Below are 25,874 nucleotides of genomic sequence, written 5' to 3'. Positions count from 1 at the left end.
TTCGTATCTTACTCCCTTTCGGGTCATGGGCCTGATCTAAAGTTCACTGAGATGACCAAGCTTCAACCTAGCCCTGGAAAAGTATATGCAGAATGAATGGAGACACAGACGATGCCTTTTGGCCCATAAATATGAAAGAAAACCTTTCCTGACCTTACACTGCACTCTATGCATACATTTTAAAATACAATGAAAGCATCATTAGAATTCTTTCTACGCCTGCTTCCCATACAAATGTGTTTTATTAGAGTTTCTCACCTTAAAGGGGAGGGAGATCACTGCCTCTAGAGGTATCCCCGATGTTGTAGTTGTCAGACTTTGCCCTCCCAAATGTTTAGGAATCTCTGCTCCTTTATTGCTCTGTGGAAAGGAAGTTCTGTAAGCATGCAAAAAAAGACTATATACTTGTTTGTTTTGTAACATGGGACTATAATACGGAAAAAAGCCTCTAGTTAATATTCTTCTTCTTTCCTTCCTAGCTTGCAATGTCTAGCAATATTTCCTACTAATGTTGGTGCAGGGATGGAGATAGATATTGACTTTCATCTCTGTACAGAATTCTGGCTTTACTGCTCCATAAACTGCTCCAAGAGAATAATAATAATATGATGTCATGATTTATAAGCACAATATAGTTTTTTACATTTTTATACAGTTTCAAATAATATTTGCTTTCCCAGTTTCCTTTTATCTGAACTTCTACTCAATAGAAAGTCATAGAAAATCTCAAGGAGATTGTAAGCCTAAGGACACATAACCTTTGGCAATATGAGTCCACAGGTAAAGAGGGAATGTGGATTTCAAGCTCTTGTTGCTCCAAATCTGCCTTTTAATCATCACTTTACAGCCCTCCATTATTCCATTTTCATTAAGGACTCTGGTAGTCCACTGAGTGATATTACCCTTTAGAAAAATGTTTCAGAAAATGTAAACCTAGACGAAACCAACAGTGACTGCATTTTGAAACCCACATTATCTTTGCTCTGCAGCTGAGTAACACCAAATTCACCTGGTAGGAGCACATTCTTTCCTTGGTTTACATGTGTGTGAAGAAGTGATGTATTTTTAATGAGATTTATTTTCATGACAGGACTTGCATTGACAATTTGCATTAAAGATAAGCTAAATGAGCTGTTCAAGAGTAGAAGTAGCTTTCTCACATTTGTTTCCTTCAATTAACCCATACAGTGTGTTAATTTTGGATTAAGCCCTGCCTTACTCCATCTATGAGACCAAAGTCATCCTTCCATAAAATCTTTGATCTCCTCATTTTCTTCATCTCTGTTAACCCTTTGAAGACATAGCTCACAGAGAAAAATTAGAAGGGCATTTTGCTTTAGTGTTCTACACAAAAATACAGTAACTTTTTTTTCTATTTTGTTTCAAGTGAAATGGCAATTGTTAAGATTTTCAGCTGGACAGAAATTTGTATTTCCAGCTGGGTTTACTTCAAGTACCTAGTAATTTATTGGAATTATCAAGTCACTTCCCATGTTAATCGAAAATAAATGATATTATATGAAACCCTAGTGACCTCCAAATGGAACTGAAACCTTTTAGGTCCCCAGTACAGATCTCTGCCACATGTGCTAATAAGTAATTGGTAGCAGTAGATGTCTGTTATCATCCATAGGGATCAGTTGCATGAGGGAGAAACTCAATCAACAAACTTGAGGGATGTAAGATACATACTTCATCACCACATAATACAGATATTTGCCAATAAAGAAACATGGAGACTCAAGAAAGCCTTGGATTGTTTCAATGCTTGATGAGAAAGAACAGACATGGGGCTGTATAAAGGCTGGTTCTGCTTTCTCCCTGCTTATTCTCCTTCCTCATAGCTCCTTCCTTCCTATAATAGCAAGTCCTAGTACAGTCTCCAACTTTTGCTCTTTTTATTTCCTTTACCTGCCTGCTGGCCCTGCTCCCCACTCCTCATCCTGCAGTGCTCTGCTCTCCACAGGAGAAGCTGCCAGCTATGGGTTGCAGCATGGAGCTGCACACAGGCAGATGAGCTGGCAGGGAGAAGCTGGAGGGCTGGAGGATGCTCACTGCAGATGTCACCAGCCAGGAATTTAGCTGCCAAATTCTAACAAGCTTCTGCTGAGGGTGTCCAAATTAAAATTAGTCAGAGTTTATGATTTGGAGACAGGGAAAGGGGCTTACTTGATACCAAAAATGCCTTTTTCTATAAAGCCTGGAAGAAGTAAGAGTTCCAAGTCAAAGTATTGTAAGATTTTTAACCAGGTCAACATACTTGCCATACTTTCATTTTTATGTGTGGTTGAACAATTTTAGATAAAATTTTCCAAAGTCTGGCTGACATGAGCTGCGGAGAAAGGGTGCCTAGAAAGACAGCGTTATGAAACATTTTAGATACCTCTGCAACGTCTGCCTTCTATCACAGTACCATAGAGCCTAATCACCTCATTGCAGTAATGGAAATGTTCCCCTTAGCCTCAGTCCCAGAGCATGAATCACAGGAGAGGCACCTTGAACCTCTTTCTTGAGTCCAACAGTCACACCAGAAAAAAATTAAGGAACAAAGTACAATATATACCTTACACAAAGGACGTAAAGTCTAGGCCTGGACACAGGCTTGGAACAGGGAGTCTCTATGCTGTTAAACTGCTAGCACAGTCCCAGCACAGGTCTGATCTGGGTCAGCTAACACTCTTTCAGACAACGCCTGCGCATGGTTTGGGGGTTGACAAAGGCTACAGATCATTCCAAACAGGCAGTCTGGATGCAGCTACTTTGTTTTGGAGGCTGCGTGAGTTTAGCTGTGCCTTGCCAGGAGTTTACTAGTTTGTTTACTACCTTGCTTGTTTACTAGTAGTTTGTTTACTACCTTGACAGTTTGTTTACTAGTAGAGAGAGATTCAAACAGGCTCTTAACTCCAAAAAATTACTGTAATCACCCAGGGAGATGGTGTGACTGTAGCTTACTCCCCACTTTCCCCTTCCATTTATCATCAAAGAAATAGGCCAGTGGTCCTCAGGTTGTTAAACTTGCCAAGTAAGGCAGTTAAACTACCTATTCGGAACAAGAGTTTTTAAAATTACAGCAAAAGAATAAGGAGGAAGGTCATTTTTATATCCATAGCAAGAGACCAAAAAGATAGCATATCAAGCACATTTTGGCAGGAGATGAAGCCAAGGATCATTACTTGGAGGATTCAATAAATGTCATTAGCATCTGTACTTTTTCCCACTTCACTCTTATTATGACATCTTGGCAAAGTGCTAAGAACTATTTATAAGGAAAAGGTTACGGATGGTGGCAGATAGGAGCAGATAGGATCACAAGAGCTTGAACTTGAGGAACATTATCTGCCAAATTAAAAAAAAAAAAAGAGCTTTTGAAGCTAGTGAAGAAAGATCAAAAAGAACTAACATGGCAAAGTAACAACTGCAAAGGTAAGAATGACAGAAGATGTTTTTAAAATGTGTGCAAGAGTCCAAGCATCATAATGGGAGCAACAGTTAGAAACAGGAGAATTCTAAAATTATCCGAAGCAAAGGGAAAGTGTAGGCAGAACATCAAGGAACCTTTACAAAGAGATAGAGAATCATTTATCTGGGGAGAGGATTGAAGAAAATACTTAAATCAGTGCCATCCAGAAATGAATTAGAATCAGTGAGTTCCAGTCCAGAGGGAAACTTTAAAGCTAGATTTTGGAAAGCAAATGTGGTTCAGTCTGTCATCCTTTCTCTTTGAATCCAGTGACATAGGTGGTGCTGAAGCCTTGTGAACCTGTAAGGAGGAAGATAAACAAACCTATCACTGATGATAATTTAAAGCAGATGACTAAGGAGGAAGGAAAAAGAGAACCACCTCTCTGGCACCATCAGTCACAAATCAGCCAGGTCTAACTCAAGGCTGCAAAACTTGGGGAATCTGACAAGCACTTAGAAAAATACACCAAAAAATTCTTCTGACAGATACTGCAGCCCCCTTCAATTAGGAGAGTTTTAAGACCTATTGCAGAAGCAACAGAATTGGTAAAAGTAAAAAAAAAAAAAGTGGTCAAGAAAGAAAGATGCTGTTCTGAGAACAGAAGCAAAAGCATATTCCTGTGTTTAGATCATTTAATTGTTAGCTGTGTGGATTAACCTTGCGGAGAGGTGACATGAGCCTGCAGCCAGCTCCAAGAACTAATACTGTGTTGAAATGCAAATCTTCAGGAGCAATTATGCAAAAGCTCTTACTAGGCAAGTTTGGGGGGAAACCTTAAAAATAAATTGTAAAGAACAGCCTGACCAGAAATGAGGCAGCACTGTGTGGAATATCAATTGCTATGCCGGGGGAAAGAAATGAAAGGAATGTGCTAAGAATGTCAACTACGACCCTGCTGTGAAACAGTGAAGTTCCCCAAAGCATGAAGTGAGAGCGGCTAGCACTGTAAGCCACCAGTATACGCATCCAGCCCTTGCTATAGCAAAAGAGAAGAGCTGGGCATTAGAGACGCATGCTCCAGGCCTGGGAGAACACCCTCACCTGCAGGAGAGAGCAGGGTCACTTCCAGAGCATGTCTTGGAGGTTCGATCTCTCTACATACAGCTACACAACAGACTGTCAAAAACAAATGGGGCATTCTGCATCCCTGATTTTGCTTAGGAATAAAGATGAAGCCCTCTCTTCAGACCTTGTTAGCAAGTCTGGATTAGGTGAAATGGATTCCCAGATACAGGCAGAGGGCTTTTGTGGAGTTCTGCACATACAGAAGACTCTCAGACCCAAATCCTCTCGTAACCTGCAAGCAGTCACTGATCAGCTTTCTGACATTTGTTTGCTCAGGATAAAAGAAGCATGCTTCTTTGTCAACATTAAGTCCTACAGCAGTGTGGCTTCTTGTAATGAACAAGCAACCTCAGGTTCTTTTCTGCACCTTGATCCACTCAGCGGAGAATTACAACCTTTACAACTGCCTAATTTTCACAATTTACATGGACCAATTTTTGGCCCTGGAGTAGATTAGTGCACTCAAAAGACTGCTGAAATGTATGCCATTTGGCCATTATCCCTGAAAAGACAGAAACAGAGTCCAGTGAGCCCCTTCCTTCTGCCTATGCTCAATATTCCCTATGTGCTGCCTGTCCCAAGCTTGAGGAAGGGTGGTCTGGTAAGCTCCCAGCACCAGTATGAACAGCAGCCAGGACAACAATATCAGCTCAGCTGCCTTCTGGACTGAAGAATCACAAAATCAAGAGAGAAGAGCAATAGCCTTGTCTTTGATCAATTGCTGCTGTCTGGTTTTGAAGATGGTCCCTTCAGACAGGGTGATGTGACAATTCTCTGACAGGCTGCCTGTGATCCCAGCCTGTGCTCTGTATGTATTAGAGAAGCACTATCCAAACTCATCTTCAGAGTTTCAGCCATGCAGCCTCTCTGCAGTAGTGCACTAGTAAGGAGAGAGTGTGACCACACACTGTGTATTAAAGCAGGAAACAGGAAACATGGTTGCTTTCTACTGCATGTTCTGTTGATCTCAGGGAGTAAAGCACCTGCCTCTTCTCCAGCACCTCAGTTTTACATTTGGGAAGCAGGGGAAATAGTGCTCATGTTCCTTTGAAGAACACTTTGACTATGATGGGGTTAAGAGAGAACCAAAAGGAGACACTACTGCTGTAGCTAAATAGATGCAAACCTCCTTCCCAGTGCTGGATTGATGCGACGTAAAATATAGAGTTGTAAACTCTGTAACCTCACGAACTAGCACAGTATAAGATTAGAAGCACCACCTTAACTCTGCTCCCTTGCGTGTGTGCATCACAACACGTCTCTGATGACATGATTATATATGGCTTCTAAAATAATATAATATCAGGCAGTTTTGTTCTACGGCCTTATTTATTACTTCTGAGTCTGTTGTCTCTATTTAATCTTTTCTTGCCTGGAAGAACATCACTCCATCAGTGAATCAGCATCTCCAGAGAGGAAACGAAATGGATCCACATTCATAATATACAGCAAATCGCTGTCTTAACACTCAGTTAATGTTCCACAGTGGATTAAGAATTATTGTCCTAGTATTTCAGCTTAGTCCAGATTTAGTGCCCCAGTGGAAGAATTAAGGAGTAGATGAAACAGTGCATGTAAAGCTAGTTTCCAGAGCAATAGAGGAGCATGTTACTATCACAGTCACTAAGGCAGGTATGTAGAAATTGAGGAGATGTCACAAAGCGGTTCCCTTTTCACAAAAGCTTGAGTAAGGGGAGAAAAATGCATTTGGATACCACAAGAGATTTCAGGGGTATTGCTGGAAAGCAAACAAAGATAAGCTGTTTAAACAAAATTATTTTAATGAGTGCAATTATAGACAGAAATATGACTGGCGCCTCCGTGGTCCATGTGTTGTTATGCATCATCCCGTTAGGTACTGCCTGGATTGGCTACAAAAGAGACTTTACAGCAGCTGACGCACATGTCCTAAACCTTTACTCACAAAAGATTCCCCCGAGAGGTCAGGTCTTCAGTGAGGATCTGAATTTGAGAGGGATTTTCTCTCAAATTCCTACCTCTATCCAAGGAATATTCCTGCAGCTCCATATCTGGCCACTGCTCTCCCTTTCTCTTCTCTGCCTCTGACGTGCTCTTGCAGGTTTGTGATGACTAAGGGTTGTTGAACTCTGTGTGTTCTGATGGGATCTGAACTCTAAAACCCAGAAATGCCCCCTTGGAGCTTCATATGATCCTCACTCTTCCTGCAGCTTCAAATATCAGCTGTGCAACCGTGAGCTCACACATCTGACTCACCACTTCTAATCTATTTCCCTCAACTCAGCTTTGCTTTGGCAATATTGCCACCCCCATGTCTCTTGCTGACTGAACACCAAGAAAATTAAATCCCGATCTTTCTCTTTGACTGTCTCCTCTTGTTCTCTTTATTTTTTGTAACTAAGATGCTGCCATGTCCCTTTTCCTTCAGGTAAGTAGACAGACAGCTCCAGTTGCTCTCTAGACTCTTCTGCACATTAGGCTATACCTAAATACCAATGATTCTTCTTCTCCAATGTTTCTAAGGCTCAGGACAGATCGTGCTCTTGCCCACTTATCTTCTTACCTTATCTTCTGCCTGAGATTAGCTCCCCCCTTTCTGGCCTCTCTGACACTGCAGCCAACCCAAAGCACAGCTTCCAGATCAACCTCATGCCCTGCATAATGATAGTATCACTGACACCTACTTTTCCCTCCTCATCCTTAATTTCCCACTACAGCATTATTTTCTACACATCTCTGCTTTCCACAGTGCCTTTATCAACCTGCTTATCTGTTTCTGACATTTACTTTGCTGTTCTCCCCTCCATTCTGACAACAGTGCTGACTGCACCAAGTATGACTTGTCACTCTATCCTGTTCCTTTCTCTCATGCTGCCATGACATAAGTGACTTTTTTTTTTTTACCTGGCAGATCAGTGATTCTCCATTTGCCAGTAGAGTTGTCTCTGTCCCAGAAGCCATGTGCAATGACACATATTACCCCATATTCCTTTAAATCCTTCTTCAAAACCTATTATTTCCCTTTAAGATGGAGACAGACATCGTAAAATCAGAATAACCAAAATACACAATGCCATTGGGCTTGCTGAGGGAACTACAGCCAAGCATTTCTTCCTTATGCTGCTAAAAAAAGTCCACTCAGTAACAGAAAGGGAGACGATAAACGGTGTTACTGAGCATGGCATGATATACAGAGACTCAGAAAGAAACCTCAAGGTTTTAAGTTCATTCTGAACTCTCCGTTTCTTCACTGAGCTATATGATGTCTACATTGAACTACACAGCTGAACACACCACCTCTAGCTCCATTACCATCAGCCATTTTACACACTTATTCATGGGATAAACATGTGGGGCTGCTGGTTCCACTGGAATACATGACACATTTTCCACTGATCCTGCGCAAGCTAAGCATTGGCATAGGCTTACATGACGCAATGTCTTGGTCTCTTATCCATTTCTATAGGTTAGCTGTTTACTAACTGTACTAATTACATTTTCTGTTATCAGTTCTTCCATGTCTCTGCACTTGTTACTGTAAACTTATACCAGATACCAATCTTAAACATTCAGGAACTGTCCCATTGTTAGGCTATCTCCTTCTAATCTGGCTTTGAGAAAGATGAAGGGAATGCAGTTTACTTATTACGCTAACATGGGGTTTCTTCCCAGAGTCCCAGGAATGCCCAAGGCTCATAATGTCTTCCTGTTACCACATCAGAAGGCTTTCTGATGAGTCAATTCCTAACACTAGCAAGTGGGCCATCACTTTGAAGTTGGTTCCTCATGTTGCTGCTCAGTGCAACTCATGCTATTTTGTCATGGGTCTGACCAGAAAGTGGGCTGGTAAGTGCCTTTACAGAAAGTGTAAATAGTTGGATTTGGGGAGAAGAATAGGAATAGAGTACTTGTGCTACTAGCTCAAGTCAATCATACATAATTTCTGCTCTTCATTTTCCATGCTAATCCATGCCTCACGCCAGGACACTTTGTTGTCCGAGAAAATGGAGGGACATTCTGCCCTGGCGGGGAGGTAGATAATGATGCTAGTGTAAAAGAATGACGTGGACTCTTATGAGCTCTCTGGCCTGTGTTTTCCACCCTCAGTGTTCTGTGATTCATCTAATTAAGGTACACAGCCTGGAAAACAAGAGGCAATTTGGAACTTCTACTCATTAGCTGGGTATGAATGGGATTTTTTTTCCTCTTGACTGTCTTCATTTTATCTGTGGCAGTTCTTCATGACTCAGGCTCCAGAAGGGCTCATGATTGTGTGGGTTGCCTCTGGCAAAGGCAAGTAGCTTGAAAGTAAGTGTCTGTCTGTCTGACTTTTACTTCTCTCTGGAAACAAACACTGAAAAGCCTATTCCCTGTGTGGCTGACCCAGCTGCTGTCTCGCCTGTGTTGGGATACAAGATGATTAATCTCCTTCTACATAGTTCAGTACTTAAACCATATGTGAAGGGGGCACAAGGGCTTTCAGATAAGGCAGGGATAAAAAAAGATTTGTTTTATGCTTAATGAAGAAATAATTTCCTTAAGAACAAAAAGCTCCTCGCAGCCAGTGCTTATAAATTGCTTAATTGGAAATACACATAACAGTCCTATGAGGATTATCTGAGTGCTTCTGGCTGGAATTAGAGTCAGGAAAGAAAAGTTATTTTAGAGATACTAATAAAACAGGAGGTTGTGAAGGCTTCTGGGATATATACAGATGTTTTATTTTAGGCTTTGCATATAAAGCTGATTTTTAACCGATTTGTTATTGGTTTGCAAGCTCTGCTGATTAGCCTTGAGGCAGAGAGGAGTAAAAATAAAGGGACAGACCCCCAGATCAGAGGGTGATAGCTCCAGAAAACTATACTGATTTTTGTTAGCTGAGACTTTAGGCTATCAGGCCTGCTACCACTGTCTAGGGATCTACTTGAGATTTAATCAAATGTGCCAGAAACACAGCTAAAGACATCTTTGGCAGTACCTTTCCTTGCTCCTGATAGGTATCAACCCCCTCAGCAATCCTTTGCTTTCTGCAGGAGATGACCACGCTCACAGGCAGGCTCCTTGCCTGGCCGCAGTGGAAATGCCTTCCTCCATGTCCTGCCATAGTCAGTCTCACCAGCCTGCTCTTCAGAAAGGGGAAAATGGTGGCTCTTGCAACTCCACCACCTCCAACTCCTCTAATGAGCTTTTTTGCGCAGGAGTAGTGCACCAGCGGGGCTGCCTCAGATGCCTGGATTTTACGTGCTTTGCTAAACACAAATATGGAGCCTCTCAGCTGCCCACTGCCCGCTTCAGCCACCACAGCTTCTCCTGTTCCTCAGAGACAGCAAAGACGAGAGGACGTGAAATGGCTGGCTGCTCTTCAGGGCTGAAACTCATCTCTGCCCAGCGACCCCCCCAAGACCCGTGCAAAACAATTTGCTTCTGTTTATAGCTCTTTGTTTAGAGCCCAGCTCCAGGGTCAACTTCTAGGGTACCTGAGGCTCTTCTGTTGCTGGAAGAAACCCCAAATCTTTGGTGGCACCACCTTCCTGTAACTGTTTTTGCTTATTTGGATCTAGTTTGGACACTGCGTCCAAAAGTTGTGCCATCATCATCAACCGGACACGGTGACGGGCCGACGACGGCGGCGGGGTCGCCTCACCGCCCCAGTTCCCTCACGGCCGCCAACGGCCGCGCCCTGCCGCTGGAAGGGTCGCGGCGCCATCTTGCGGCCGGGAGCGGCGCGGCGGCCACTCGCCCGGCTGAGGAGAGGCCGCGCTGGTTTTCAGCCAGCGGAACCCACCGGGATCCTCAGTTTTGCTCAGGAAAATATTAAAAGAGTCGTAAAAAAAACCCCCCAAAACACAAGCCAGTTGCGGTGTGTGGAAATGATCATCGGTAGCAGCTGCACAGGTGTAGGAAGTTGCTTTTACTTTTTCATGCACCGCAGCTCTGGCAGCCAACAAGCCAAGGCAAGCCTGGAGGAAGGGAGGGTTGTTCATAATCCCCTTTTATTTTTATCCTGCCTTGCCCAGCTGAGTTGCCTCCATTTTATGAGTTACAATATTTATTTTCTCTTCTAATAAAAGGTGGCATTTGAGTTCAAAAGCCCCGCAGGGCTCTTGCAGTACTGACGATGAAGAGAGGCGGAAAAAAAGGTCTAGATGGATCCACTTCAAAGCTGTGGCGATTTGAGCACTGAAGGCTCAGGAGCACTGAATGCAGGGAGCCATGCAGCGAATCGAGCAATAGCCAGGCAAAACTGGCCTTTCAGGCAACGCTGCAGGAACAAAAGAAGACGAAAAAACACTTAAAGCATTTGAAATGTAAAACTTAAACTCAGGGCTTTCATTTTAAAATACACTCTTTTTTTCTTGCTTTAGCTGGTGAGAGCATATTCATTAGCAGCACTCCCAGGTTCAACAGTTTTTAGATTTTATTGAGGATGATATAAAGGTCCACGCAGAGAATAAAAGCAGTAGCTACTACAAACTAAAGCTGCAGTTGCCTATTTAAAGTCTGACCTGATCTTCCTAAAGGCAAGGAGCTGCCTTCCTGAATCTTAGAGCAGCTGGAGGCTTGGCGACTGCACCAAAACCTGGCAAGCTGGCACCAGCACTGAACTGGGACGTTGTTTGTCCCCAGCATTACTCATGGAGTCCTGCCTGGCTGAGGCAGGGTCTTTTTACCCAGAGACCAAAAGAGAGTGAGAAAAAGAAGTAAGACTCATGCAGGTCCTCCTCTTTCACATCAGCCATGATGCTTGCATGTGCTTTCATACTGTATAGTGTATCATGTGCAGTAATTATTAGAGCTTTAAATTTGGGTGTTCATCCCCCCCAAAGCAGTGGGGGCACAGGCTCAGGCTATGGTGAAAGGGGTTCCCCAGGTCTAAACATCTACAAAAGGGGGCTAAGAATGGGCATGGACAGGTCTAGGTTTGGACCTTGTGATATAATTCATGTTTTATACTTGAAGAGATGATGATGTGTTTTGGGGTAAAACTGAGACCTTTTGAAACCTGGTTCCTGTTTTCCAAAGAACACAAAGCACAAATCTGCTTCTAGAATCTGTTAATTCTGCAAAAGGAGAGCTGGGTAATTTTGTGGGAAAGCTACCCTCAGCCTCCCTGATCCCAAATTTGGGTTACTTACCATAACTTACACCTTCCTGAAGCTCACCAGCTCAGAGTGAGGTGATCTAAGTAAACATGGATTTCTGAGTGCTTAGGGAACACACCTTTAAGCAGAAACTTAATTTAGGCAGAGCTCTTTCTTCCTATCATTTCTGCTTTCCTTTCATTAAACTCCAAATTATGCATGGAATGTAATTTTATCTCTGTCTGTCACCATACAGGGCTCTGCCGGCTGGTACAGAAGTCAGCTAAAGCCCGTAGCTATCACTGAAGCTCAGTTCTACCCACAGAAGGAGTCCCATAAAAAACATTTGATCAAGTAATCAACTATATCGGTGAGAAGTTTAGTGTCTGAAAATATATGCATCACAGCTGAAAACAGCATCTCTCTAAGATCTGTAAACTCAGAAAAAGAGACTGCTTACAGTGTCACTGCCTAACACCTTCCAGGCAGAAGAACAGAGATTTTTGTCCTGTAGTTGCTCATTTTCAGCTTCAGTCAGAGCATCAAAATCAGGAGAGACTTTTTAAAAATCTCATCCACATTTCTCCTGCAATCTCAAGACACTGTGCTTTACACTGTGATGGGAGTTGCTCCAGAGGGACAGGCATTACCTCATTGATAGAGACCCTGTAAGTACTTCCTTCGTGAACTGAGGCTAATTACGTTTGGTATCATATACACATAATAGAATAATGTTCTTCAGAAAGTTTTGAGATAAGGTCAGTAAAGTGAGACAGTAGAAAAGGCAGTCCAACCTATATTTGTCCCAGTACCAGAGACAGATGTATACAGAATTAAGGATTTCAGGTCTATATATGCACTGCTATATTTTACAAGTCTAAAAATCTAGCTTTTAAAGTCTTTAGTGGAAAGGACAACTGGATGGGGAAGTACCATGGTGAGGTATTGAACTGCTCCGCCGGCTTCCATCCCACACGGGGCAACACTTCCACGCTGGGGGAAATACTTCTGCAAGAAGCCTTTGCACAATTTATAAAAATATTTAGGTCCTTCTGATGGACAATGCTTTTTAATTCTGACGTCTCCTGTCAGAACAGGTTTTACTGCAAAATGTACTTTCGTAAAAATTGAATTGTTTGTAAATGACTTACCTAACTTAAAAGGATAGAGGATAAATGAGATATCCAGTGAGCATAACGTATTTGGATTCTCAAAAAGCTGTTGGCAAGGTTCCACACCAAACGTTATTAAAGAAATGAAGCCGTCATGGGATCGCAGGAATTATTTCATGGAGTGAAAGCTGGTCACAGCATGGCAAAGGGTGGGATTTAGTGGTCAGCATGGAGAAGAGCCAGCAGTGGGGTTCCCCAGGGATCAGTGCTGAAACTAGTTTTGTCTAATATATAACCAATGACTGGAGAAAGGAGTGAACAGTGAAACCTCTGTGTTTGCAATGGTACTGGACTTTTTCAAGTATGCAAACACCACACAGATAGCAAAAGACGCCTAAAGGACCTCACTAAACTCAGTGGGCAAAAAAGTGGCAGATGAGCTTCAGTGCAGATAAATGTAACTCGCTGCCGTGGGGTGTTGTGGATGTGACTGTATCAACAGGCTCAAAAAAGAATTAGACAAAATTGGGACACCAGGTCAAAAGATGAATACTAAAGGACTGGGCGAGGGTGTACCCTCTAACATTCCCAATCCAACAGCTGTGGGTACTGGAGGGAGTAAGCAGGGAATGCACTGCAGAAAGTGGTCGGGCAAAGGTGCTCTCCTTACCTGGCCTCTCCTATTGCCAGTGCTGGAGACACAGCATGGTGCTGGGTGGACCCAGCCGTGTGGTTTTTATGTTCCTATTTTGACAAAATTTCTGGTAGAAGAAAATCTGAACTAAGAGTTTCAACTACCAGAATAGTTTGCTTTGATAAAGAAAATTTTGACTTTGTCTTTTTTTTTTTTTAATTGTGCTACTATTGAGGAATTTAAATGCATGCTATTTTCATTATTTTATGGTGTTTTAACACTACAATATATGATAAAATATTAAAAATAAAAAGCAAAATATTACATCATTATCAAAATTTTGCTATTCTTTAAGAAATATTTTGATAGATCTGTATCAGGTTTCTTCCTTGTAAGATTGAGTCCATACCAATTTTGATATTTTGAATTTTCATTCTGAATCAGAATTGAAGCATGTTTTGCAATATTGTAATTTTGGGTGGAATAGAAACATCAATTTCCAGTCAGCCCTAGTGATTATTTCCTTTTCTAATGCTTGTCAGCCTCTTCTTCTCCCATTTCGGAAGCCTTCACTGTTATAAGCATACCAAGCCTGCTCCGCCTAAGGAGACAGTTAAGGTATTTCTTAGGTGCACATAATGTAGAGCATGATAGAGGGGGGCTTGGTTCAGCATGAGTAGAAATCTCCCCTGTTTAATTTTGCATCAAAGAATGAGATCTTCTACTGCTTAAATTAAAAGCAACCTTGGAAAGGAGTAATACCACCTGCCTGGTTGCTAATTCCCGTTACCAGAGCCCCCATCCCCTTGGGTGGCACTGGTGTGACAGCACTGTGACCCAGCTTTGCTGGGGCTTGCTTGGTCGAGGGCAGGGGTAGGGAGCAGGTAGGCAGCAGCAGGGCGGACCTGTGTCTCCTAGCCACTTATGCCAGCGCCTGCTTACACCAACTTGAAGACTTCATGACAATATCTCTCCATATGAGACAAAGACCATCTGAGCTAGATGGCAGCCAGAATGTGGATGGCGAGGGCATTATATCACCTCAGTTTTGAGACTGCTACCTGACACTCTCTGTGATCCTGAAGCTGAGCTGCAGGAGAAAGTGGCAGGGGGTGGTTTCCGTGCTTTTGCGCTTCTCATGGCTTGTACTGTGGTTTGGGATTCTCCACACTCTTTTCCCTATTTCTGTGTAACTGTAGGAGCTGCTTCCCAGAAGGGATCTTGCCATACTGCCCCTCCCAATCCTTTTCTTCCCTTTTTTCTTCCATAGTTTCTTTGGTGAGTCTGGCAACTCTGTGATAATCATTCCTCCTCCTCACAGCTCTGCATGGGAATCTGCCCATCTGATGGCGTGGGTGGGCATAGCTGGTGTACAGAACACAGCTATCTTCTCTCTGTATGCATGAAATTCACCAAAAGCCTTCCTACTAGCAATAAACCTCTGCTTCACAGGAGATCCATAGCAAAATACGAACACATTTTACTAGAGCTGGAACTGGGACCTGGTCTGGAAAGTTACCATTGATTTTCCAATTCAAGTGGCCTTTGGGAGTCATCCCCAGAGAAACCTGGCTGCTTGGCTTCAGAGCGGCTTCCCAAGTGCTAGAGACAACTGTGGGTGTCTTGGGAGCTGGATCCCGACGGCTGTGCGTAGTCATCCATATCATCAGCTGAGTGTGGTGGTGCAGCAAAACACAGTCCATGCTCCCAGAAGGCGTTGCTGCTGTGCTGGCCAGACAGACATGGGCTAGTATGGGATGTGCCAAACCTATCAGCTGCATTTGGGGTGACTCACTCAGGGAGGTGCAGTCAAGTAACAGAGGAGTGGGCAGGATTTTGGTCAATGCATCAGCTACTTCTGACAGTGCTTCCGCCTGCACAAGGGAATATACCCTTTAAATTTCTCTCTCTATTCAAATACTTGTCTTGCTGCCTGCTGGTGTGTGGGCTACAACTAACTACAGTTGTAAAAAACCTGATACCTAGATGAGACTGGCTCTGAGGGATGTGTCAGCCCAGGGCTCCCTCAGCTGCCAGAGCCACTCACTAGTGCCCCGATAGTCAGGCTCAGCAGAGCTGCCAGGGCACGAGAGAAATTGAATCAGCTTCTCATTCTCAAATACAGGAAAGGTGGAAGTAAATAAGCCAGAAAACTTACATCTCTGGGGACTGCATTCTTGAGGTGAAGTAGTTCAGGGCTAAATCTCCCACTGTGAAGGCAAGGAGATAGTCTTTTTTAAGTGAGATCAGTGAAAACAATTCCCCTCTCTTCATTCGTCATGAAACCAATAACTTGTTATGCAAGCACAGGCTAAAATACAAATTCCTTGGGTTATAGCTTGTATGTACTAGTGCGCACTGAGGAGATCTGTGGGTACAGCTGGCGGTGGAGTCCAAGCTCTGTGATACTGTCATCTGAAATGCTTTGGGTAGCTGTTTTTGGCAGGGCAGAGGAGGAGCTGGGTGGTCCGTGTTTGTGCACAGAAGCTGGTGGATTGTTACCCCGAGGGAGGTGGCACAGTGGGTGCAAGGTGCACATCTGCCTGAGGACCTTCAGCAGCAGCAGAGCTTACTGGAGCAGTTGGAGTTGGTGCTGGAAGCCTTTCCAGGGCATCCTTCCTCACAGAGAAAAACCTTAGGAAGGAAAGGAGCTTGTTGGCTGCATACAAACCAGACAGGGAAAGGAGGCTGCTGGCACTGTAATATTCACTGTAAACAACTTTGTCATAAGCTGCCATGAGCTGAACTCAAACCTAAAAGATGAAAATCTCCAAAACCAATTACCACTTGCCCCTGTTGACCCCCTTCTTCTGATTCATCACCACCTTGCAGCAGATCTGTGAAATGTGGGTTCACCTCATCACTTGGGGTCATCCCCAGCAGCACAGCCAGCTATTGCAAGCCTGTGAAGGAAAATATTATCTTCCTCAGATCACATTTTTGGAGGTAATGGCTCAGCAGTCAGAATGAAATCATCAAACACCAAGATGAGCCAAAGCAAAAGCAATAGATACTGGTGGGTGGTTTTGACCAACTGTCTAATAAAAGACACATCAAGTTTATACTGCAAGTTTATTACAGTAATACAATCAGATTAAATGATTTTCACAGCTAATATACCTAATTATATCAGGGTATGTATGTATATTTTATTCCCAGCACGTTACAATCTTTTTATCTTTAATCATGCAGTGAGTAATGTACAAACACAATTATATGGAAGATTTTTTTTTCCCTAAAAAAGAGAAACCAAAATTACAAAAGTATGGCTTTATAAGAAAGTCGTATCATACAATGAACATTCATTTGTACTTGGGCATGGCAACATTCGGCCTTAATCAGTGAAAAACAGCATCTGGCACTGTCATGCTGACTCCAAAAAAGCCAAGGGAACTGGGAACAGGGAAATGCCCAGCGGTGTTAGAGAGATGGAAAATATATATCTATATACATTCAAAGTACGAAAAATGTAAAAAATGTTTTCAGGGATTAAGGATCACATTTATTTATACGCTGAAGTCAGAGTTATGGAGCCTTGAAGAATGTAAGTGCACAAACAGTTTCTGTTTTCCTTTAGACCAACAAACATCGGGAGTGATGCAATTGACTTAAAAAGCGTTACTTCAGGTGTAAAGAGCTGTAACTGAGGTCAGAATCTGGCCTGTCCTTCCTGCTAATGGTGCTGCAGAAATAGACAGAAGCATAGGGTTAGGTAGTCATAGGTGGCTGAATTTTGCTGGCAGCCCAGAGAAAAGAAAGACAAAGAAGTCTGTTTAATAGATTTTATTAAAAAAAATGAATTCGAGAATAAAATGTGGCTGCTATCACAAACCCTTCACTGGATGGTTGTGGCTGTTGGCGAGCAGAAGCCCTTGTGGTAGGTGTTCAGGGGTAAAACACCCGTTTCAAGAGCAAAGCTGCTGCCTCTTTACAAGAGAAGAAGAAATGTCCTTACCTGTTAGCAGCACAGAGCTTGGGACACACACTTATCTCGTGAAAAGGCTGCTTTCTTAAGGCATTGATCACTGATGTGTACAAGTACTGTAAGTCAGTTATGAGTTTTACCAGGAGAGGGCAGACAGAGACACAGACATACATGTGCACACATGGGCCCACACGTTTACACACGCACACACACGCACGCATGCACACCAAGTCGCTCGCCGTGCTCACTGAAGTGATACTCATCGAAACTGAAGTCACATACACACAACTCAGATCCTTACAATGCTGCTCCTCAAAATTGAAAATAAAAAGATGTAACCTGCAGAGCTAACCTGTAATCCAAAGATTAGCAAAGACTTTGCCCTCTCCCTTTTCTCACTCGCTTTTATTCTTTTTCCCAAGTTCAGAAATAAAGATCTTAGCTACACTTACTCAGTATGTACATATGCAAAATGTAAACATCACTACACAGCACCTAGCACCCTTTTTGATTAACAAAGTCACTAACATGTTTGTCATGCAAGCATAGGGATTTTTCAAGACTACGGACTGTCAGGTTGCAGGAAGTTTGGAAAATATTTTGAGTTTACTTTTGCTAATGACCAAGCTTGGAAAGAATGGAGAAAAAAAATCAACACAGACGGGGCTGAGGTAGATTTGGCTGTATTTGATGTAATGTCACTGTACTGAGCAGGAAGACAAATGGGATCTCAAACTAACAGGCAGGTCACTGCAAGATAAGCAAACCAGGTTTAGAGAGAAGATTCCTCCACTCCAGCAGAAGAACGCCCCATCCTGCACTCATATCGCTACAGGTGATGGAAAGAGTCATCACCACAATGCTAATGGCCCTAAAATCTGGCCCAGTGGGACCACACATGGAGGTCAGATGGTAGCTCAGCAGCTGAGGGCCAGCTGGTGCTTGATCTCTTGTTAAAATGGTCACAAGAGATCACAAGGGGTCACAAGAGGTCACAAGGAAAAGGAGGAGTGAGAGGGCTGTGGAGTGATCTTTCCAGTGTGGGTAGCTGCCTGTTGCGTGCTGGGCTGAGCACAGCAGAGTTTTTGCATATTAGACAACAACAGGCCAGCAGCTTTCTTCCAACCTGTGGTACCAGATGCAGATATGCCCCAGAATTTGAGTTCCTTGAGCAGTTGCTGAGAATCCATCTCTTATCCTCTGTCTGGGCTGGTGGATAGAGGGTAGCCCCACGCATGGACAAATGCATGCACACAAGCATCCTGCTGCCTGCTACAAATCCACCCATCAAGCCTGAGGTGCCTGAACCCTGACCTTTGCAATGACCCACAACTGTTACGGTCAACAAGAGATCCTTGCACCATTTTAGATCCGCTTGCTCCCAGTGGGTTGCTCTGGCTCTCTGGGTACAGACCCCTGCCTTATTAGAAAGTGCTACCTCATTAATGCCAAGAATCCCTACCTGCCTCCTTTGATTCCTAAGTCAAACAGCCTTCCCCTCCCTCCTGTCTTTTCTGAAACTCTTTATAGCACCAAAACTCTCATGGTTTTGAGCCAGTGCAATAACAGTTGATGATTTCCCTTCCCTCCTTCCCTGGGATCTCTGCTCCTGGGCCCTAATTACTATTCTAATAATATCCATCACCAGCCTCCTCTGCCTCTCGCCCACCGACATCCAGATGAGATACTGCATTGCTGCTGGGGACAAACCCAATCCTGCTCCTCTGGACTCCAGGGGTGCCACAGGGGCCGTGCTCTGCGTAGTTGCTCTCATCAGCCTTGGGCAGTGAGTGCCTGCTTTGTCCTCTGCCTCCAGCTCTGGGTTTCTGGGAGCTGCCAGGGCTGGGGAGCCTGCAGGGCTTGGCAGAAGCAGCTCAGACACTGCTTATAATGCAAATCTGCCTTGGGCTCTGCTTTGCTTCCCAAGCTGTGGCAGCCTACACCTGCCACAGAGGCTGCCGAGCGAACAGCCTCTCCGCAAAACGCTCGCCCGAGATTGACCCTGAATTTCTCCACCACCATTCACTCCCTCCCCCATTGCACAAGGAGGAATAGACACAGATGGGGAAAGACATGCAAGTCCCCAGGGGCAGGGGTGGAAGGACACTGCAGCACCAGGGATGTGGGATTTCAGGAGAAGGGTTAACCCCTTCGTGGCCTGCTTGCCACTTTTAGGGCTGGGCTGGCATTTTCTCCATCTCACAAGCAAGCCTGCATCTTCACCTAGCGCAGCACGGGCGGCACCGGCACCGAGGTTCTTCCATGGTACGTGGGAAGGGACGTCTGGGAGGAGCATCCCGGTGTCTCCAAAAGGATGTTCCAATTGGCTGTGCCCGGCACATTGCACAGCCCTGCAGGAAATCTCCACCTGGCCGTGGCTGGCATCGCCAGCGTCCTGGCACACGCGAGGTACCCCGTGCCCAGGGAAACCGAGCGGAAGTGCTCCCTGTGCTGATGGAAGAAAGGGTGCAGCTCCAGCACAGCCGCCTTGGCACAGGCAGGGAATTAGCCAGATGAGACATGAGCCATTTTTGCACAGAGCTATTGAGAGGTGAACACACATCCTTTCTTAGCCAGCACCTTGCTAAAAGGGGTTTGTGCCCCACAGTCTTCAGCTCCAAATTTATTTAAAGAGATGAGTGGTTTCTTCACTGCGGTTCAGTATGGATCTGGGGAAATGGGTTACGCTACTTCAGCAGAGCAGAGGGTTGCGCTTACAAAGAGAGGAGAACGTTGGGGTCCAAAATAAGGGATGTCCCCCAAGGGGAGTTGGGATCCTGCCACTGCTCCGTTAGTGCTGAGCATGGCCGGGAGAGCAGGACCAGTGCCTTGAACAGACAGGGTTCTGCCCAGGCAGCGAGGCGCAGAGCTCCCCAGAAAGCAGGGCAACCCCAGCCCTGTTTTCTGCAAACATACCCTTCCTGCAGTGCCCAGGGGGGTCAATAGGAACTTTTTGTATTTTCCAGGATCAGGCCCTCTGTCTGGACCTGGGTGGCAAAAATACTCTAACTGACAACAAGTGACAACTTGTAACAGCAGAACATCATACCCCAGCTTAGCATAACTAGCAAATGCCGGTGGCTCTGAGACCCACTGGGAAATCAAGTCAGTGAGCTACATCTCTTGTGGAGATATGTTCAGCCCTAAAACACAAGTCAAGGAGAAATAATGTCACTTATGAAGGACAGGGCTTCCACTGGCCCTGCTCTGATTTCCATTTGTTTACTGGACAGCAGGGAAAATGGTTCCTTCCCCATTGCACAAGTCTGTAGAGGCATCAGGGCTGGGATTGCCTTTAACCCCCTCACTCCCAGGTGAGACAGGATGCTTTCCCTGAGCTATTCTGCCCATCTCTATCCCCCCCACAAAGAATATACACTCACTGCCCCTCTCTGAACTCATGCCCTCCACGCTATGACCTTCTGTAAAGTAACTCAGTAAAATCAGGTGTCCTGCAGTACTGCCTCTACGTCCCTGCAGCATCAGCCATGGACTTTTTGGTTATTACTAGAAGATGCTGGATCATTGTTAGAAAGGAAACCTGACGTTTGAACCCTGTTGGTACAGGATGGTATTTCTCCCAGCTCTAGCAGAACACAGTCCCATAGTTAGACCATTTGAAAATCCCACTGGGCACGTAGTTCCTTTTTACCCAGGTATGTTACACAGGATACAGTTATCGTATTGGGAATTCAGGTACACTGATACTAGCTGACAGCTAAGAAACCAAACATAACACAGTCTCAACTACAGTTAACCCTTCACATGCACAACCAAACAGAAAACAAGAAAGGCTTTTGCCTTTAAAAGTGCTGTGCCTGCAATCAATTAGAAAAGACATTTAAAATCTTGTCACAAAATATTGGATTTCCAGCATAGCCTAATAGGTTAAGTACTAAAATCACACTAAAATGCAGAGGGTGGCGGATGACCAGCTCCCCTAAGTTGCCTTTGAAAATCCACGACCCGGCAAATAAAGTCAAGGAAAAACATTTACCACATTTTTTGTCGGTAGCTTTTTGCCATAGGATGGTAAGGGCTTTAGTGCCTGAGGTATAGGTAGTTCCTGGATGCTTTTAGGGAAGTGGGAGGGGGGAAGAGTCTGGAGAATAGTTTGCATAGCTTGCAGATATAAAGAAGCAGGTGTGTTCCCCACCAGGCTGTTGAATTTGTCTTCCCCCAGCAAAGCTGTCCAGTGGTCCGGATGCTCCTGCAGAACTTTCCGCATCTTAAACTGTGGGTTGGGCATGAAGAGCAAGAGGTAGTCGAGGCAGAGCTTCTTTGATGCCACATTGACTTTGGAGTCCCACATCTGCTCCAGGATGACGTCCAGCGGGGTAAGCCCTTTACTGTCCTCTATCCTGGGAGAGGCTCCATTTCCAAGGAGGATGAGGACCGTCTCTGACCTCAGCAGTTCGCAGGCAAGGTGCAGGGGGGTTTTCCCATCTTCCAGATGAAAGCAGCCAGTCCTATTGATGTAGGAGTTCAAGCTGGGAAGCTTGTGTGCAATTTTGATGATCAGCCCCAAGATATCTCTCCTGTCATATGTGACCGCCATGGCCAAGTGAGGAGCAGAGGATGGGCAATAGCAGAAGTGTTCCCCAGGCACCTTGAGAGCCTCCTCTGGAAAATGAGACAGCAGATACTGAGCGTAAGGCAGGTGGTTATGCACCACTGCATAGAGAAGGGCTTCTGAAGGTGAGTAGGTTCTTAGGCTGGCATTTTCCTCCCAGTAAAAATACTCCATAGTTCTCATGTCTTCCAGCATCCACACAGGCTTGTGATCTCTCACAGCCTGGTAGAACATATAGGATAAGAACTTGCAGTGCCTGCTCTGATCATCCTGCAGGCTGGCCTGGTTACTGGCCATGGCTCAGCAAATAAAGAGCAGCTCCACGTAAAATCACTCCACACTGTAAGATCTGTGCACTTGGAATGCAGATCCCGATGCTGCTGCAACCTTCAGGCTGTCATTGCTGCCTGGACTGCACTAGCTGGAATGCATGGGCTGATCATCTCCACCCATTCATTGTTTTTCCCCTCACTGCAGTGGTTTTGTTTAGGTAAGCACAATCCCACAGGCTCAGTTAACCCATGCCATGCAAGCAGATGGTTAGTAAGTACATCCCGCTCTGCGCGTGGCACAGGTTACTGGAATGCTGTCAGACTGCAAGTGATTTTATACACACACAGCTAGAGAGAAGAGAGGGAGAGACTAAAATTAGCTTGAGAGGTGAGGCAGATTTCTGTCTGCATTTTGTGTCTAACCAGATCAGCTCATACATTGCAGTAAGTGCAATAGCAATATTCGTCTATTTTTTGTATGTCACTCACACACACGCAGCTCATTATATAGTAAAAAAATATGTAGCAATGTAAAATGCTCCACAGCTGATAATACGCCTGATTACATGCTCAGGAAATCAAGGGATTGGTAGCCGTAGCATTAGGAAGGGATCCCTATTTTACAAATAATGGTATGGCTAGCCACTTAGGAGACACTGATGTTAATGGATTGTCTATAAGGCATTAGGGATGTTTAAGATCCCAACATCAATCTCTGCAGAAAAAAAGAGTCAAAGAGGATGTGGAGTAACCATGCCCAGAGTCATAAAGCATATTGCTCGGTTTAAACGCCCGTCTTTGTTTAGCAAGGAAATATCTGAAGTGCCTCTCTGTTGCACAGCAGGTACATTAACAAAAGGTTAATGGCCGAGCCCCACTAGCGGATGGAGAGCTTTGTTCTAAGCATTTCTCAGATGTCGTGCTCCAGGACTGGGGTCAGAGCCAGTTGCAATGGGGGGAAGTGGGATTAAGCAATCAGACTTGTGCAGCCTTCTGGTAAGGCACAGAGGACCAAGCCCTACAGGCTTGAGGGTGTAGCGCCTGTTGGATGAGGCAGAAGGGCCTGACCAAAATTAAATTCACAGAAAAGAAATTAACTAAGCACCCTTTATGGCAACTTGTGTTTAAGGAAGGAGAGCCTCCATGCATCTTATAAATCGACAGATTGCAGTAAGATGGTATCTCACCATCTTGATAGGAAAACAGGGAAAATACAGCAAATCAAGAATTCTTTTTTCATTTAGCAAGGAGACAAACATATATTCAGTATATTCAAACTAGAGGGTATCCAAGTATCAAATCTGAATATCTAAATGATGTCTGGGGTCATTCAAAGAGAAAAACAAAGCCATTCACAAAACTGGGTCTAGATCTAGCACATCTTCCAAAGTTCTGGATGTTCAAGTCTATACCCCAAACATTTCATGTTAGGGCCAGTTTTCATACGGTTGGAATAAAAAAGTATATGTCCAGTTTTCGCCCACCATTACTGTGGTTATGCATGGAAATGCATACACAGTCATGCACATAGTCATTTGCACATGGTATTACCTGTCTTGTACCCATGGTCATAATAAACTATGTGCATGCTCAGGGCCAGATCCAAAGCCTACTGAAGTGCACAGGGAGGTTCCCACTGACTCCAGCACGCTCTGGATCAGGCATTAGTCGAGCACTTGGAGACACACATTTTGTTTCTCCAGTTGCTAACCCAAAGCATCTGAAACTTGGACTTACGTACTCAGAAGAGACGGGAATTAGTATTTAAGTGGCTAGGCTCTTTTGTCTAAAGCTCTCACAGGGCATTTCCTACTAGTAAATCATGACTATACCCTAGGAATTACATTGATTTCATTATTTCCATGTTGCAGGTATGGGAAAACACACACACACACTTAACATAGCCCAGTTTTACAGAGCAGCTCACAGATGGGGCTGGGCACTGAACCAGGACTTGCTGTGTCTTTGCCCAGGGGTTATAGCCATTAAGCAGCCCTCACCTGCTACAGGTGTTTAGATAAGGCTCTCCAGGGAAGTGGTCACAGCACCAAGCCTGTCAGAGTTCAAGGAGCATCTGGACAATGCTATAAGTCATACGGTTTAGTTTTAGGTAGTCCTGCGAGGAGCAGGGAGTTGAACTTGGTGATCCTTATGGGTCCGTTCCAACTCGAGCTATTCTATGATTCTATGATAAATTGAGATGCAGAGTACATCTGTATAGGGAAGTTAGTGCTTAGTACACTGAGAGGGGAATTACAGTGTGTTGGCTCCTCTGTAGGGGTTCAGCGTGCAGACACTCTCACAGGACATTATAGCTTAGTGTTTTAGTACCAGGTACCCTCATGCTATCACTCCCAGCTTAATCCATGGCATATTGACCCCAGCACGGGCAGGCTTACAGTCGTCTTCTCTGATGTTAAATACATCACCAATGGCAATCATCTCGACCAAAGTGGTTCTGCCACTGCTACGGCAGGGTGATGACCGAGCAGAGCTGCTTTCATAGTGCCTCCTGTCCCTCTGCTGTGCAGAGACTTACAGGCAGTCATTTTGCAGTAAAATGCAAATGAATTTCTGCACTTCACCTGCTGTAGGCTGTGTCACACAGCAGACCTGGACACCTTTGCCTTCCTTTCCTTGGCCATCCAGCCCCCGGGAGACACAGCCTGTGCTGCGCATCCCCCCTCCTTCCTTGCCCCCAGCCTGGCGACTGCAAGCTCACAGGCTCACTTGGACCAGAAAGTTGACCATGATTTTTTGGAGATGGAGAAGGGATAATTTGGCACTGACTCTGCTTGCTGACCCAGCTGACCCTGAGGCTGCAGGACAGGCTGGTCTGGCACAAGGGACGGTGCAGGAGTCTTCAGCCAGGAGAGCAGAAATGAGGAAGCCAGACCCTTTCAGGGACAGCCCTCAGTCACTGAGGGGTGGCTGCAATGTCAAACCTAATGTGTGCAAAGAAACATAAAAGTCAAGAGAAAATATCCTGCGAATATCTCCAAGGAGAGGGAAGCCAAAATCCCAGAATCAGGAACGTCCAGTGGGCTTACAGCAATTGCTTCTGTACCACAGGTCCAGGATGTCCAGGATGTGAAAACATCTGTAATTATGGGTTACCTTGTAATTACAGGTTACACTGTAATTCTGCCCAGGAAGCCCAGCACAAAACTAGGGGAGTCCTTCGCATGGCTTGCCCATCTCTGTGTGGTGTTAAATGGCACAGATCTCTCCCGTGCCAGAGTACTGCCTGCCGTGCTGGCTCCTGTCCTTGGCCTGTTCTTGTTTTATTCAGTGGTTTAGAAAAGCTGAAGCCAAGGGCATATGTTTGATGGCAGTGCATCTCTTCTGAATTTTATTACAAATGAAATGCATCTGTAAAACATTCTAGATTCATTAGAAATGGAAGACATTAACTTGGAAAGCTTTACTGAGGAACTGGAAGAAGATAAAGAGTTTGGGAGTTTCTGTTTATTTCTCCAAATTTTGATCTGTGGCTAAAAATAATGCATCCTAACTCATAAGGTATTTGTTGTGGCTTCCTTCTTTCCAAAGTGCAGGCTAGAAGGTGAGTACAATCAGTTTTGACTCATAGAGGGAGCACCCAAAGGAGCAGGAACAGTTTTGAAGGGTGAGACTGGAAAAAAAAAGTTTATATTACCCAAAACACCATTTACCATTTCAGCTGAGACCAAGAGGTAGAACCTCTCCTTTAGACGCAGAACCTCTTTAGACCTCTCCTGGGCAGATGCATTTTTCACATTTTGATGGT

The 25,874-nt window shown here is 44.5% G+C and overlaps 1 protein-coding gene across 1 annotated transcript; it reads right to left on the bottom strand.

The window, feature by feature from the left end:
- Positions 1-21,239: 21,239 nt before the first annotated feature.
- On the bottom strand, positions 21,240-22,130 carry LOC140650309 (ankyrin repeat domain-containing protein 9-like). Its single transcript, XM_072858439.1, has one exon. It carries the CDS (start codon positions 22,128-22,130, stop codon positions 21,240-21,242), a length of 891 nt encoding a protein of 296 aa, XP_072714540.1.
- Positions 22,131-25,874: the final 3,744 nt, after the last annotated feature.

The sequence above is a fragment of the Ciconia boyciana genome, chromosome 3 (genome assembly GCF_034638445.1).
Source record: "Ciconia boyciana chromosome 3, ASM3463844v1, whole genome shotgun sequence".
Lineage (NCBI taxonomy): Eukaryota > Metazoa > Chordata > Aves > Ciconiiformes > Ciconiidae > Ciconia > Ciconia boyciana.
Note: the sequence above shows the minus strand (reverse complement) of the source record. Positions and strands in the feature narration are given on the sequence as shown.